The 13,908-nt window shown below is 39.6% G+C and overlaps 3 protein-coding genes across 6 annotated transcripts in view; all 3 read left to right on the plus strand.

Moving 5' to 3' along the window:
• LOC115727874 (cysteine-rich receptor-like protein kinase 44) overlaps positions 1 to 13,908 on the plus strand; it is a 268,503-nt gene that overhangs the window by 66,027 nt on the left and 188,568 nt on the right. The window lies entirely within an intron of this gene.
• Positions 1 to 13,908, plus strand: part of LOC115733802 (cysteine-rich receptor-like protein kinase 29) — a gene marked incomplete at its 5' end in the record, with an annotated part of 226,285 nt that overhangs the window by 53,617 nt on the left and 158,760 nt on the right. The window lies entirely within an intron of this gene.
• On the plus strand, positions 10,180 to 13,372 carry LOC115733529 (cysteine-rich receptor-like protein kinase 29). Its single transcript, XM_030664182.2, has 7 exons — positions 10,180 to 10,993; positions 11,639 to 11,773; positions 12,043 to 12,170; positions 12,318 to 12,528; positions 12,622 to 12,859; positions 12,948 to 13,095; positions 13,175 to 13,372. Exons 1-7 carry the CDS (start codon positions 10,180 to 10,182, stop codon positions 13,370 to 13,372), a joined length of 1,872 nt encoding a protein of 623 aa, XP_030520042.2.

Raw genomic sequence — 13,908 nt, forward strand, 5'->3', positions numbered from 1 at the left:
AGAAGAAAAAAACTCACCGTTGATATTTTTATAATTAAAATAAATATTTAATATATAACGTGTGCCAACGTGTCGGAGTTCTCTATTTTTTTTAGAAAAGACGTGTCGGCATATCATGTTGTGTAGCGTCACATATCTCGTGTCGGTGTCAGTGCTTCTTAGTTGATAAGTTCACTATGCAGCTTCAGCAGGAAAAGAGACAACGGATTTTAAACAAAATCAAAATCCTCCCGACGGATCAAGTTCCATGCAGGGCTCAAAATCGAGAAACAATTAAACAAGATCTATGACCTCTTTTAAATGTATGTATTGTCTTAGAAGCAAAAAAAAAAGTCTGCATCTTAAAAACTACATATATCGACGTACCTTAACCTTAAACTTTTTTATCTTTAGTGGTTAATAGCCAATCGGGAATCGAAATTCGGGGTCCGTCTTCAACTTAGGAGATCAAAGTACAGTTCATCCATTCAATTCCAAGTTCTTAATTTCAGATTTCCAAAATGTTTTATGTTGGATTGCTGCTCAAGAGACTACCCTAGAGCTACGCATTAGACTTTTAATCTTAAAATTATGAAATAGGAGATTTAAGTGGAAGTTTCCCCTCATCGAACAAAGTAATATAAAAATGTCGTGCCAACTGGTCCATCACTTTTGTCGAACTAATGCATTCAGGATTTTTTATTTCTAGAGTGCCCTCAACCAAAATTGAAGCTAAAATCACGGGTTCTCTTTGCGTTTCTATTATACTTGCGAAAGACACAGATTCGGCAGGAGGTGTCAATGCTTTTCTCTTCTAGTCGGAGAAGACGGAGACTTCGTAGAAACGAGTCTTTGCTTTTCTAGCTGGGTGTCTTATTATACTTGCAAAAGACAGAGAGGCGGTAAGAAAAGCAAACTTGAAACTAAAATCACGCGTTGTCTTTGCCTTTCTATTATACTTGCGAAAGACAGAGACTCGGCAGGAGTAGTCAATGCTTTTCTATTATAGTCTAAGTAGCACCGATACCGACACCGACACCGCCGACACGCGACACGACACGACACGCCGATACGTTATTTCTCAAAAATAGAAAAATCCGACACGTCGGGGACACGTTATATTAAATATTTTTTTTAAAATATAAAAAAATAAATAAAGCCGAAATAGGTATTATATGCACTGATTCCAATCGTAGATGGCGAGCTTTCACTTAAGTCAACAATTCGACAAACTCAAGAATTGTAAAAAATAGAAAGATATCATATTCTGAAAACTTAAAAGCATGGCACCATAAAAGGATACCAAACGAGATTAGAAGGTTTTATCTTTCATAAAAGACCTGAAAGTTAGCATTGCCGAGTAGTTAAGGCTAAATTTTTAGAAGATGGGTCAGTCTCACAACCACAACTCAGAGAAAAGGAAAGGGAAAAGCGACGACGGGGGTCGTAGTTCTACAATATCTAGGGTTCCAAAGTCCAAACTATCGTTATTAAGTTTTTTCTCTTTTTTAATGAACTTCACATGTCCGACACACCGGACTCGAGTGTCGGCAGAGTGTCGGCCCCATTGACCAAGTGTCGAAATGCCGATACGCGGTCAACGCAACCGACACGGGTGTCGGGAGGTGTCGGACGGGTGTCGGTGTCGGACACGTGTCGGACACGACACTCTCACTTAGGAAGGAGTGTCGGTGCTACATAGATTATAGTCGCATAAGACAGAGACTTCGTAGAAAGGAGTCTTTGCTTTTCTAGCTGGGTGTCTTATTATACTTGCAAAAGACAGAGAGGCGGTAAGAAAGGAGTCAACCCTTGAGAAACGCGACAGCTCTACAAAAGTTTGCTCATCCGGGTTGATGTGGTGTTTTTTGTTTTTAACTGAAGTATTGACAACGGGATATATTTATCATAAGATATTTCAACAAATTTACTTTCTTAAGTTTAGTAAAGTCAAATTCGTTAGGCCTGGGACAAAACTCTTTAAAAATGGCATTTTAGCCAACAATTTTGAATCCTCCCAACCAAATAATGGAACTTTTAGGCCAAAATTAGTGAGGTGGATGATGGCTCTAGCCTTCCATTCTTTGAGGTTTTATTAGATGTAATTTTTTGTAATCTCAAAACGTATTCTTATATCAATGTCAATTTAAAACTCAACCCAAGGTTTTTTTGCAACTTTTAGACATTAAAGTAAGATGTCAATCTAAACAGAAAATACAAAAGATTTTTATTTAGGGTTCCATACGTATATAAAATGACTCAACATGTCGGCCACCCCTACATAAAATGACGGAACATATTTTATTTTTACACCATATCGATCAGGGTATTCATATCATGTAGGGGACAAGCCTGTTGAGTAATACTTCTATCAAAGAGAGACTCGAAACGCCCACGAAAAAAAAAAATGGATCCTCCAAATCTCCATCTCTTGCTTCTTCTCGTGTTCGCTTCCACCATAAACGCCCAATTCCCAGCCTACTGTGGTTCCACCGGCAACTTCACCGCCGACAGCACCTACCAAACCACCCTCACCACCCTCCTCTCCTCCCTCTCCACCACCAACTACTTGTCCTTCTCCTACAGCTTCTTTAATGCCTCCGCCCCTGTCTCCGGCGACTCCCAAACTCTCTACATATTTGGCCTCTGCCGCGGTGACTTCACTGCCGAGGACTGCCAAGCCTGCCTCGTTGACATTGCCTCCGACATGCGCCGCCTCTGCCCCCTCCAGAAGGAGGCACTCCTCTACAAAGGGAACTGCATCATCCGATACTCGAACGCCTCTTTCTTTGGCGCAGTCGCGACAGAACCCATGTATGTAGCGGGAGCCCCTGCCAACTTTTCGGACACATTCGATGCAGTGATGAGGAAGCTCCTGAGCAGTCTGGGGGCCGAGGCGGCCGGTGGCAGCTCTCTGAAAAAGTACGCATCCAGGAATGAATCCGCGGGGGCTGACTTGGTCAACATGTTCATGCAGTGCACGCCGGACTTGACGGAGCAGCAGTGCAGCAACTGTCTGGGGACAGGCGTCCAGACGATTAGGGACTGCTGTGCCTCTTACGCCGGAGGACGGGTCATGGTGCCAAGTTGCTTGATCCTGTGGGGGACCTATCACAACTTCTTCAACTCGGTTAGTCAGCCAATTCCGCCAGCGCCGCTGCCATCTCCAGCGGCGACACCAACATTGCCATCGCATGAGGCAAATGTGCTGCCTCCACCACCAGGTACGTTGGCTCTTGCCCAGGGGTTAGGTACACTGCGTTTATATCCGAGTTTTAGATGAGATTCACAAAATCAATTGTTCATATGAGCTTAATCTATATGCTCTGTAAACCATACCATATTTTTACTGATATATGTTCGGTAGCTCATGTAATTTTTATTTTTTAGATTGTTCCATTGAACATATACTTTTTGGCAAAAAAGAAGGTATCGGTTGGTCTGTATTTTCAGGAAAAGAAGATATGTTTAATCCTTGATGCATCTACGTGGCTACTAATCAATTATGAGATTGTGAGTCTAGGTTAGGGTAATGAATCACTAGCAGATGTTCGATAATTACTAGAACTTTATAGCATCCGTCGTCAAAGGAAAAGAGGGGCTAATTAATCCTTCGAAAATGAAGCTAATCAGAATAAGATTGATTAGCAATGTTAGACAAACAAAGAAATTTTATTGAAATTCTCTTATTAGATGTTAAAATGAATAGGACCAATGTATTAAATGATCAACAGTTAATGTAAAATTAACATCACCTAATAAGGGAGTTTCTGTAGAATCTCTTTTAAGTTCGATAAGAAATTCCACCATATTTTTTTATATCTAATATTTTGGCTTGGAAAAATACTGAAAAATAAACACATTCTTACATTTTAATTTTTTTTATGAAAATAAGATAGGATGGGGATAAAAAAATAAATAATCAAACAAATAAAAAAAAATAAGACCAAAGGACGATCAATTAGATCCCCGCCGCCTGAGATGGTGACCCAACCTGGCGACGACTACTGGGATTGTTGTCCTCTCTACCATAGTGGTCATCTAAGAGAGAGAGAGAGAGAGATCAAAATAAATCTTGGGTTAGTATCCATAGCAACCATCATTAGAGCCACACTGGTTTTTTTTTTTTCCATTAGCAGTGAACACCACCATAATGGTGGTCACCTGGAGTAAAGTGGTTGTGTAAGACAAGAGACAAATTATCATATCCAGCATTTGATGAATCGAAAGTGTAATTTCAATTAGGGTTAATGGAGACATAAAAAGTGTAACTAATAACCCTGCAAAAAATTTGCTAGATTGCATTGGATGTTTCTAGCTTTAGTCTATTTCTGTAAACCATTTTACTGGGCTAAAGTATAATACAAGTGCCAAAACTTGTGTACGGCGCTCACTTTAGTGTCAAAACTTTCAAAACAACCACTTAAGTGCCAACTTTTTTTGAAAACAATTACTTTAGTGCCAACTTTTTTTTTAAAAATGATCACTTCAATGCCAACTCCAATTTGAGCTTACGTGGCTCATGGGAAATCCGACATAGGCCATTTTTTATTAATATTTGAGTTGACGTGGCTCGCCGGAATTGACACTGAAGTGAGTATTTTTAAAAAATTTGGCATTTAAGTGGTCGTTTTTAAAAAAAATTGACACTTATGTTATCGTTTTGAAAGTTTTGACATTGAAGTGGTCATTTTTCAAAAAATTTGGTACTTGAGTGATTATTTTGAAAGTTTTGGCACTAAAATGAGTGTTGTATACAAGTTTTGGCACTTATAGTATACTTAAGCCCATTTTATTGTCTTCACTCTGATTTCATAAGAAGTTCATGAAAGTAATGAAACTGAAGTCGAAAAAGCAACTAATTATCCCTAAAACTTAAAAATGTAGAGAATAATGCGATATATTCCAAATCTTATTAGACGAAAATTGGTAGGTTGACAAATTCCAGAAACCTGAATAAGTTCCCTTTGAGTTATCAGAGAACAACATGATGTACTTTTCACAATGTAATTTGTGGTGTGTGTCTGTTCTTGTTATGTCTTTGCAACATGAGTTTCGTTTCCACAGTGGTAATTGCGCTTCAGTTTTTTTTCCAATGTATTACTTAGTGATCAGTGAGCAATGATCACAAACATAATGTGCCTTTGCTCCCCAATGTTAAGTTGTCCATGCTGCCAAAAGAATCATTTTAATCTGAAATGCTAACGGTCATGAATTTCAACTTCAAATTGGATTAAACGCGTTGCTTGGTGTTGGCAGGTAGTATCTCGAAGTCATTAAGTGTTGTGATTGCTGTGGTAGTTCCGACAGCTCTCTTGGTGATGGTTATTGTCTCCGTGTTTTGCCTTATTAGAAGGAGAAGAAGGAAGGTCTCATCTGGTAAGTGCATTTATCGGCTGTGATTGAATGACTTCTTATCTAGCTTGGCATAAGGATTAAGTAGTGTGGGAGGGAGAATGGCTTGATTTTGGTTAATGCTAAGATGCATTCCCATTGCATTTTTATGTGTTCAAGAGAACGCAGCGAGACGGCCTACCGTAGCTCCGGTGGACTTAAAGTTCGAGAGTCAAGGCGCAACCACCTCAACACCAGCACGGCCTACAAATTTGACATATGCCAGTGGTGGAGAAATGTCGACTACATCCGTTGATGGCTCATCAACGCCATCAAGAAATGAAGCTCAAGACGGATCCACACGAACCGTTTCATGGCTCATCAACGACATGTAAGGCGAAGTGAGCTGCCGGTCAAATTAGTTTATGCTTTTGAAAAGTCTAAACTCAAAGGTAAGTTCATTAAAAATCTAGCTGGAGACTATAGGTGTAATTTATTATCTGAGTTATAGATGCGTGGACGTTATCCAAAAATTCATGGAGCGCCTTGCAATTGCAAGGGACATGAATTTGTTAATTCTTAAATTCAAGCTTTCGATATATGAAGTTTGCTTTGAAGAGTCAATTTTTTGAAGAATGTATTTCAGGATTGCAGTCACTTCATCATCTGCCATGATATACAAATCAAGCTATTCAAGTTATTTACTAACTCCTCTCCTCTATAACTTTATTCATGACCTAATATAATCTTCCAAAGGCGTTTTTTTATGTTGCTCCACGCTAACATAACTTTATGTTTTGTTGATGTCTTCTCCCAAAGGAGTGTAGGGAACTAGTAAAATTAAGAAAACAAAGTTGATTTGCTTATTTCAGATGTAATGCTGCTGCTCCACCACATCCAATCATTCATGAAACTTTTAATTAGCGTGCCAACATAACGTGAACAATAAACTTGAACAAGAAAATCAAAATACGCTGATACACCAATTCCTAGTCAAAACCAGAAAAAAAAATACTATTAATTATCGGTCCGGTCCGTTTCTGCTTGGAAACGGGAGCTGGACCGAAAATCAAAGATACCAATTTTATGAAACAGGAAATCGAACTGGCTTCCCCCAAAACCGGACTGAACTGGATTGTTGGATCCGATCGGGGCAGTTTTTGGTTCAATCCTTCCGCCTTGCTCACTCCTAATAACAATAAAATGTGTTAATATCTTATTTAATGCAAATTGATGAGAGGGCGCCGACTCTCCAAATGTTTTAGTGAGGGCCACCTGAAAAGGCGGGTGGCGGATGCTAATATCATCACGCACCTGTGGCGGTCAAGCGCAAAAGTGCAATGGCAGCGCACACCGCCTCAAATAAGCACGTGGTTGCAAGTAGGCAGTGCACACCACCTCGAATTGGCATGTATGGCGTTCCCTGGATGCGTGCCACCCATTGTTTTTCTCGTCTCAACAAGAGGAGTCCAAATATGTGATCAAAATCAATATTCATCGAGCAAAAATTTTGAAAACAGGAAAAAATAAATAGTTCTAGCTCTAGACTATGGAAAGCTCAGATACCACATCTAAACCGTGAAAACCGCTACAAGATCACTATTACTAATATCTAGAAACACAATAATGGAGAAAAGAGATTCGTGCACCTAATTTGAAATCCATCGTTCTTGATGCAAAATAACAACGATCCAAAGCTCAAATGCTTCTCTTCTATTGCCCTCTATATCATTGGCTTAACAAGACTACCCTCACAAAACTTGATGTGAGGTTGTTTATGCATTTTTTAGGAATAGAGGAGAGACTTGAGCGATATTTGTAGAATTTTCAGTTTGGCACTCTCATTATGGTCGGGCTCAACTCGGCCCACACGACCCAGCTCATAATAGACTTATTAAGAACATATACATATACATATACATATATCTTATTTTATTAAATCAATCCCATAAAACAATAAATTATAATCATAATTAATGTAGCCCACCCAAGAAAACTATTAGAAAAGATGGTTCATTCGTTCATTGGCAATCATTGGATTTGCAGTTTCTTTGTTTTTCAGTTCAGAAATCTTTCATTTTGAATTATTGCTCAAGAGACACTTTTCTCGTCCCTGGTTTTCCATATCATATTCTCCCATTCCCACTAGCACTACACGTTAGGCTTTTATTTTTAAAATTACAGAATAGGAGATTTAACTGGAAGTTTTCTCTCACCAAACAAAATAACATTATTGAATTTTTTGATTTTTTTCATATAGCCAGCCAATTGAAGTCCAGATCAGTTTTCACGCATTATTTTACTGCTGTAGCGCTCATAACAAAACTTGAAAATAAAATCACTAGGAGATGAACAAATTTTCCTTAACATCTAGTTAATCATCTGTCGAGAAAACAGCATCTTTTGTAGAGATTCCACCGATAAAGACTCCACCGAATACGTCAATGCTTTTCTATTATAGCTGCAGAAGAAAAGAGACTCCGTTTTTTAATGTAATCGCAGAAGACGAAGACTTCGTAGAAAGGAGTCTTTGCTTTTCTATTAGAGTCAATTCTTCATCGAGACTCGAATTTCTCGCCGGTTGTCTTATTATCCGCCCAAAAGACAGAGAGGCAGTACAAGGAGCCAATGCTTTTTCGAGACTCGAAGGTCTGCAAGTTCTTTGTTTCTCATTTCGGAAATCTTTTATATTGAATTATTGCTCAAGAGAATACACCAGCACTACACACCAGACTTCTAATTTTAAAATTATGGAATAGGAGATTGCAGTGGCGTTGGAAAAATATTAAATAACATAAAAATAAAAATAGTTAGAAATCTATTTAGAAAAGACAAGAATATAAGAACAATTATCTGAGGTGTGTAAATACTATCTTTAAGGATAATTTCGCCCTTTGTAGTATGAAACTTGGTGCATAAAGCTCTAGTGGCTATTCTTCCAGGATACAACATATCTTCCTCTATATTCCGCATAGAATAATAGAGAGAACAAGAACAACAATCGTTAACGTAAACCCAGCTAATAAAGAGAAATAAATAAAGGAGAATATCTTATTTTTGTATGTTTTTATTGTAATAGGAAATTCTCTCTATAGGCAAATAAGGAAGAGAGATAATAAATAAAAAAAAATCAAATCACCAATACAAAGCCGATTACAACTCGATTGCATTGGTTGCGGACATACTCACCATTTAAACCGTTGCAAAATAACTGCTTCGATAATACAAAAACTAATGAAATATCTAATAATCCCCATATATTTCAAGACGTTTTGAAAAAGAAAATGCTGGGTTAATGAATATAATGCGGTGGAGCTGTTGCTTGTTAGCCCATGAATTAGACCTACAAAGAATGAAATATAATTCACGAAATCATTGTTAAAGTTTGAAACTTCTATGAAACAACAATTTCTTTGTGAAATATTATTTTCATCAGCAACATTACACCCCCACAAATTTTGTTATTCAACGCGGTTTTGAGCTTAATAGGACAGGCGTGTGAAATTTTAGCCAAAAATTTTCATAGAAGAGGCCTCACATCATACTTATATAGGTGATTCCATCAAGTGTATTTTGCAATTTAATACACCATCAATAATAATGGCTATGGAATTCATTAAGAGGTTAACTCAGCCTTTTTTTTTTCTTTGTAGTCTTACACTATTCTCACCTTAAGAGGGACATAAATTTCAATAGTGCATCATTAATATACACGTGACTTATTATTACTTGTATAAACCTAATTCATGGGACCGCCAATCATATAGGTTAGGTTACCATCACTGTTGATTTTCTTCAGCTGGCTTAAGTCCCATTCCCCTTGATGCATATAGTCAAAGGACGGCCAAAATCACTTTTGACATTGCATAATCAATGGACATAATTCAATTTCTATGCAATTGCTTTAACTCATCATTTCTCAATTGGACGTATCTCTATGTTTTTTTTTTATTGAAAGTTCCATTCTTTGCAATTGTTATTGCCACTTGTAATCGGTTTCATTCATCTTTTCAAAAACTTGAGCAGTTCTCAAATTGTCAAAATAAATATTTTCATCTCCTCTCCATTTAGAGGGTAGGAGGATAAATTATTATGTTTTTATGCATATGCCTAGTGGCACTTGAGTCCACAATCCATTCTTTTGCATTGACCACAATATTGGCATGATAAATGACCGCAGTAATTATGTCATCAAAATCAAATGCTTCTACCAAGTCAACTTTTGGTTTAGCTGGATTGTAATTTTTCCCGTAATTTTGTTTGGCTAATTTCCATACTATAATATTTCCATCAAAGTGAACACTATGGATTTGAAAGTTAGCATCATAGTATCTTTCTAACACAACGAAATATCCGTTAGATAAAATGCCTTGTTTATATCACAGCGAGGTATCCCATAGAGTCGGAAACAAATAGCCTTAAGCAATGCATCTATTCACACTCAACTTGGTAACAAAAAAATGAGCACTACCAGAGTCATATCTCGAACAAAAGCACCAATTAGTTCTTCTTATGCGAACGACAAACTCGGCAGGAGAGTCAATGCTTTCCTATTATAATCGCACAAGATGGAGACTTCGTAGAAATGAGTTTTTTCTTTTTCTATTAGAATCGATGCTTCCTCGAGACCTGAATTTCTCGCCGGTGGTCTTATTATACTTGCAAAAGACAGATAGGCAGTAAAAGAAGTCAATTCTTTTTCGAGACTCCAACGTTGCCCAATGATGGCCACCCCTATATAAAATGATTCAACATATTTTGTTTCACACTCTATCGATAAGAGGATTCATATTGTCTAGGGAACGAGATTGTTGAGTAATACTTCTATCAAAGAGTCACCCGAAACACCCGCAAAGGGGGGAAAAAATGGATCCTCCAACTCTCCTGCTGTTGCTTCTCCTAATGTTTGCTTCTGCCATAAACGCCCAATTCCCAGCCACCTACTGCGGTTCGACAGGCAACTTCACCGCCAACAGCACCTACCAAACCACCCTCACCACCCTCCTCTCCTCCATCTCCACCACCAACTATTTGTCCTTCTCCTACTCCTTCTTCAATGCCTCTGCCCCTGTCTCCGGTGCCTCCGAAACACTCTATGTTTTCGGCCTCTGCCGCGGTGACTTCAACGCTAAGGACTGCCGCTCCTGCCTAGATGACATTGCCTCTGATATGCGCCGGGTTTGCCCCCTCCAGAAGGAGGCAATCGTCTACAAAGGGAACTGCATCATCCGGTACTCGAACGCCTCGTTCTCTGGTGTAGTCGCGACAAAACCCATGTACGTGGCGGGAGCCCCTGCCAATTTTTCGGACACATTCGATGCAGCGATGAGGAAGCTCCTGAACAGTCTGGGGGCAGAGGCGGCGGGTGGCAGCTCGCTGAAAAAGTATGCATCCAGGAATGAATCAGCGGGGGCCGACCTGGTCAACATGTTTATGCAGTGCACGCCGGACTTGACAGAGCAGCAGTGCAGCAACTGCCTGGGGACAGGCGTCCAGACGATCAGGGACTGTTGTGCCGCTTATGCTGGAGGACGGGTCATGGTGCCGAGTTGCTTGATCCTGTGGGGGACCTATCATAATTTCTTCGACTCAGTTAGTCACCCAATTCCGCCGCCACCGACACGAGCTCCAGCACCAACATCACCATCGCATGAGGCAGATGTGCTGCCTCCACCACCAGGTACGTTGGCTCTTGTTCAAGAGTTTGGTACACGGCATCTATATCCGGGTTCTAGGTGAGATTCACGAAATCAATTTTTCATATGAGCGTAATCGATATGCTCTGTAAACCATACGATTTTCATTTTATTGATATATGCTATTTAGGCCATGTAATTTTTATTGAATAAATGCTTTTTGGTGAAAAAGAAGGTATCAGTTGGTCAATATTTTCAAGAAACAAAGATATATTTAGGCTCTGTTTATTTCGCCGAAAATGTGTCATTCTTTAAAAATGTCGTGGAAGTCATTTTTTCAGGAAAATGACAATGTTTACCTATATTTTCCAGAGACCTGAAAATAAATTGGAAAATATTTTTCGTCGTTTGGAATGAAACTTACGAATGCAGTGAAATTGAAGTCGGAAAGGCAACCAATTGGCGAGATGACAAAATCCTGAAATCCGAATAACTTTTCCTTTGGTTATCGGAGAATGGCGCAATGTATATTTCGCATCGTGATTTGTGGTGCGCATCTGTTCTTGATATAACTGTGCAACATGAGTTTCGTTTCCACAGTCGTGATGGCGCCTTAGTAATTTCTCCAACGTATTACCCTTTTATCAGTGAGCAATGATCATAAACATAATGTGCCTTTGCCCTTGCAGTTGGAAAGAGCAACTCGACGAGGACTGTCATGATTGCTGTTGTCACAAGTGTTTCTGCTCTACTTGTCATCGCCGTTGTCGTGCTCCTGAAAGTGAAGAGGAAGAAGGAGCAGCAGCCCAGACAAAGTGTTGAAGGCGAGTCTTTATCCTTTTTCACTGCAACAGCAACTGTTGATGAGGTTAAGAAAGATCACGAAAAGTAATGACTACGCTTTTGCCCCAGCAAAGTAGTAAGAGCCGCTTTGCTTTTGACAATTAGGCCGAAAACTTTATAAAGGTTAGGGTCTAGGATTTATTAGTAAAACCTACAGGTGCAATTAGATATACTAAAAGTCTGTGAAACTTTCATTATGATGAAAAGATAACGATGCTCACTCTGAATGACCGTGTTTTCGTCTTTCTAGGTGAAGTTGTGCAAGAAATGAGCAAGGCGGATTTGCAGCAATTTGATTTCAGCACTATCATAGCGGCAACGGACAACTTCTCTGATTCCAACAAGCTTGGACAAGGCGGTTTTGGTGCTGTTTACATGGTAATAATCAACAAAGCACCCCCTTTACTCTCTTGTATTCAAAATTTAAGCAGCAAAATAGTAAACGATGACTTCAATCTGATACTCTGCGAAATGCTTCAATGTACCAATCGATACTCACAAGGACATACTTTGGTGAAATTTCAGGGTAAACTCCCCAACGGACGGGAATTCGCGGTGAAACGGTTGTCGCAGAATTCCAGCGAAATGGAAGTTGAATTCAGGAACGAGGTCATGTTAATAGCTAAGCAACAACATAGGAACTTGGTCAGGCTCCTAGGTTTCTGTCTGGAAGGAGTCGAACGGCTTCTCATTTACGAGTTTGTGCCCAATTCAAGCCTTGATAAGTTCATATTCGGTATGTTTCTCTGGTTGTTATTTTGTGAAAATCAGATCCTCACAACATGTTTAATGGACATCTTATAGAATGTGACTCCACCAAAATGTGTAGATCCCGAGAAGCGTGCGAATCTCAACTGGGATAAGCGCCACAAGATAATAATGGGCGTCGCTCGAGGAATGCTTTACCTACATGAAGAATCTCAAGTTGGTATCATCCATCGGGACCTCAAAGCCAGCAACATTTTGTTGGACTCAGACATGAATCCAAAGATATCGGATTTCGGTACGGCGAGGCTGTTCAAGTTGGACCAAACTCATGCGGAGACAAGCCGAATCGTGGGGACCTAGTAAGTGCCACAACCTCCTAGAGCTTATGATTACCAGAAGAACAAAGCAAACTATAGAGCTAATATGGTGGACTATTTTGATGCCCAGTGGATATATGGCACCAGAGTATGCTATGAAAGGAAACTTCTCTGTCAAGTCAGATGTATACAGTTTCGGAGTGCTGGTTTTGGAGATTGTGAGTGGTCGCAGGAACAATCACCGCATCGGCAATGTCATGGAGGATCTTATAAGCTACGTGAGTATAAGAAAATGCCTTCTCATTTTGCATAGTATTCCGGCAATGAATCTGCTCAATGTTTGTCAGATGTTTTCAGGTTTCAAAGAATTGGAGGGAAAGATCAATAGCGAACATCATCGATCCCTCCATAAATTCCTGTTCGAGTACTGAAATTGTGAGGTGCATCGAGATTGGTCTGCTATGTGTCCAAGAAAATGAGGCCAGCCGACCAACCATGCTCTCGGTTTTCCTCATGCTTAACAGCCAGTCGGTTGCTCTCCAAGTGCCGTCCTAATCTCATACGTCATCCACGCTGGATTATAGTTGTGACGCCCTGGAAATTCGACCTTCTTTTGATAATAGAATTTAGTTATGGATCGTCTGTGAATTCTAGTTTATTGCTTGAGATTGAATATCGAGTATTTAGGCAATGGAAATTGAGAATTTCCTGAATCGTCGATGGAATTAGTTTAGGGTTCGATCGATTGATCGTTTCGTTTTAGGATTGAAATTGTTGAGCCTAAGCTTTGTTCTAACCAAACTAGATTAAGTTTGGACGAGAATACCCTTCATAGAAATGCCAATTGCCTAAACTACCCTTGGCTTGACAAATGACCAAAATGCCCTCGACAATTTTGGAAATGACAAAAATGCCCCTAGGGTCTCTATCAAAGTATTTATGAAGGGAGGACCCACCTTATCACTTATACCCCTAAAAACCAAGGCCACCTACCCCCTCTTTGGCCGGCCCCTCTCTCTCCCATATCCTCTCCCAACCGCCTCTCTCTCTCCCTCTATTATCTCTCTCTCGCCTTACTCCATCTCTCTCGG

Source organism: Rhodamnia argentea, chromosome 3, assembly GCF_020921035.1.
Source record: "Rhodamnia argentea isolate NSW1041297 chromosome 3, ASM2092103v1, whole genome shotgun sequence".
In the NCBI taxonomy this organism is placed as follows: domain Eukaryota; kingdom Viridiplantae; phylum Streptophyta; class Magnoliopsida; order Myrtales; family Myrtaceae; genus Rhodamnia; species Rhodamnia argentea.

What these genes read in the sequence shown, in the direction of transcription:
- LOC115733529 (XM_030664182.2), top strand. Translation starts at nt 10,180, where the DNA reads ATGGATCCTCCAACTCTCCTGCTGTTGCTTCTCCTAATGTTTGCTTCT. An exon ending in TGTGCTGCCTCCACCACCAG is followed by an intron (nt 10,994 to 11,638) that starts GTACGTTGGCTC and finishes TTGCCCTTGCAG; the next exon opens with TTGGAAAGAGCAACTCGACG. An exon ending in GCCCAGACAAAGTGTTGAAG is followed by an intron (nt 11,774 to 12,042) that starts GCGAGTCTTTAT and finishes TCGTCTTTCTAG; the next exon opens with GTGAAGTTGTGCAAGAAATG.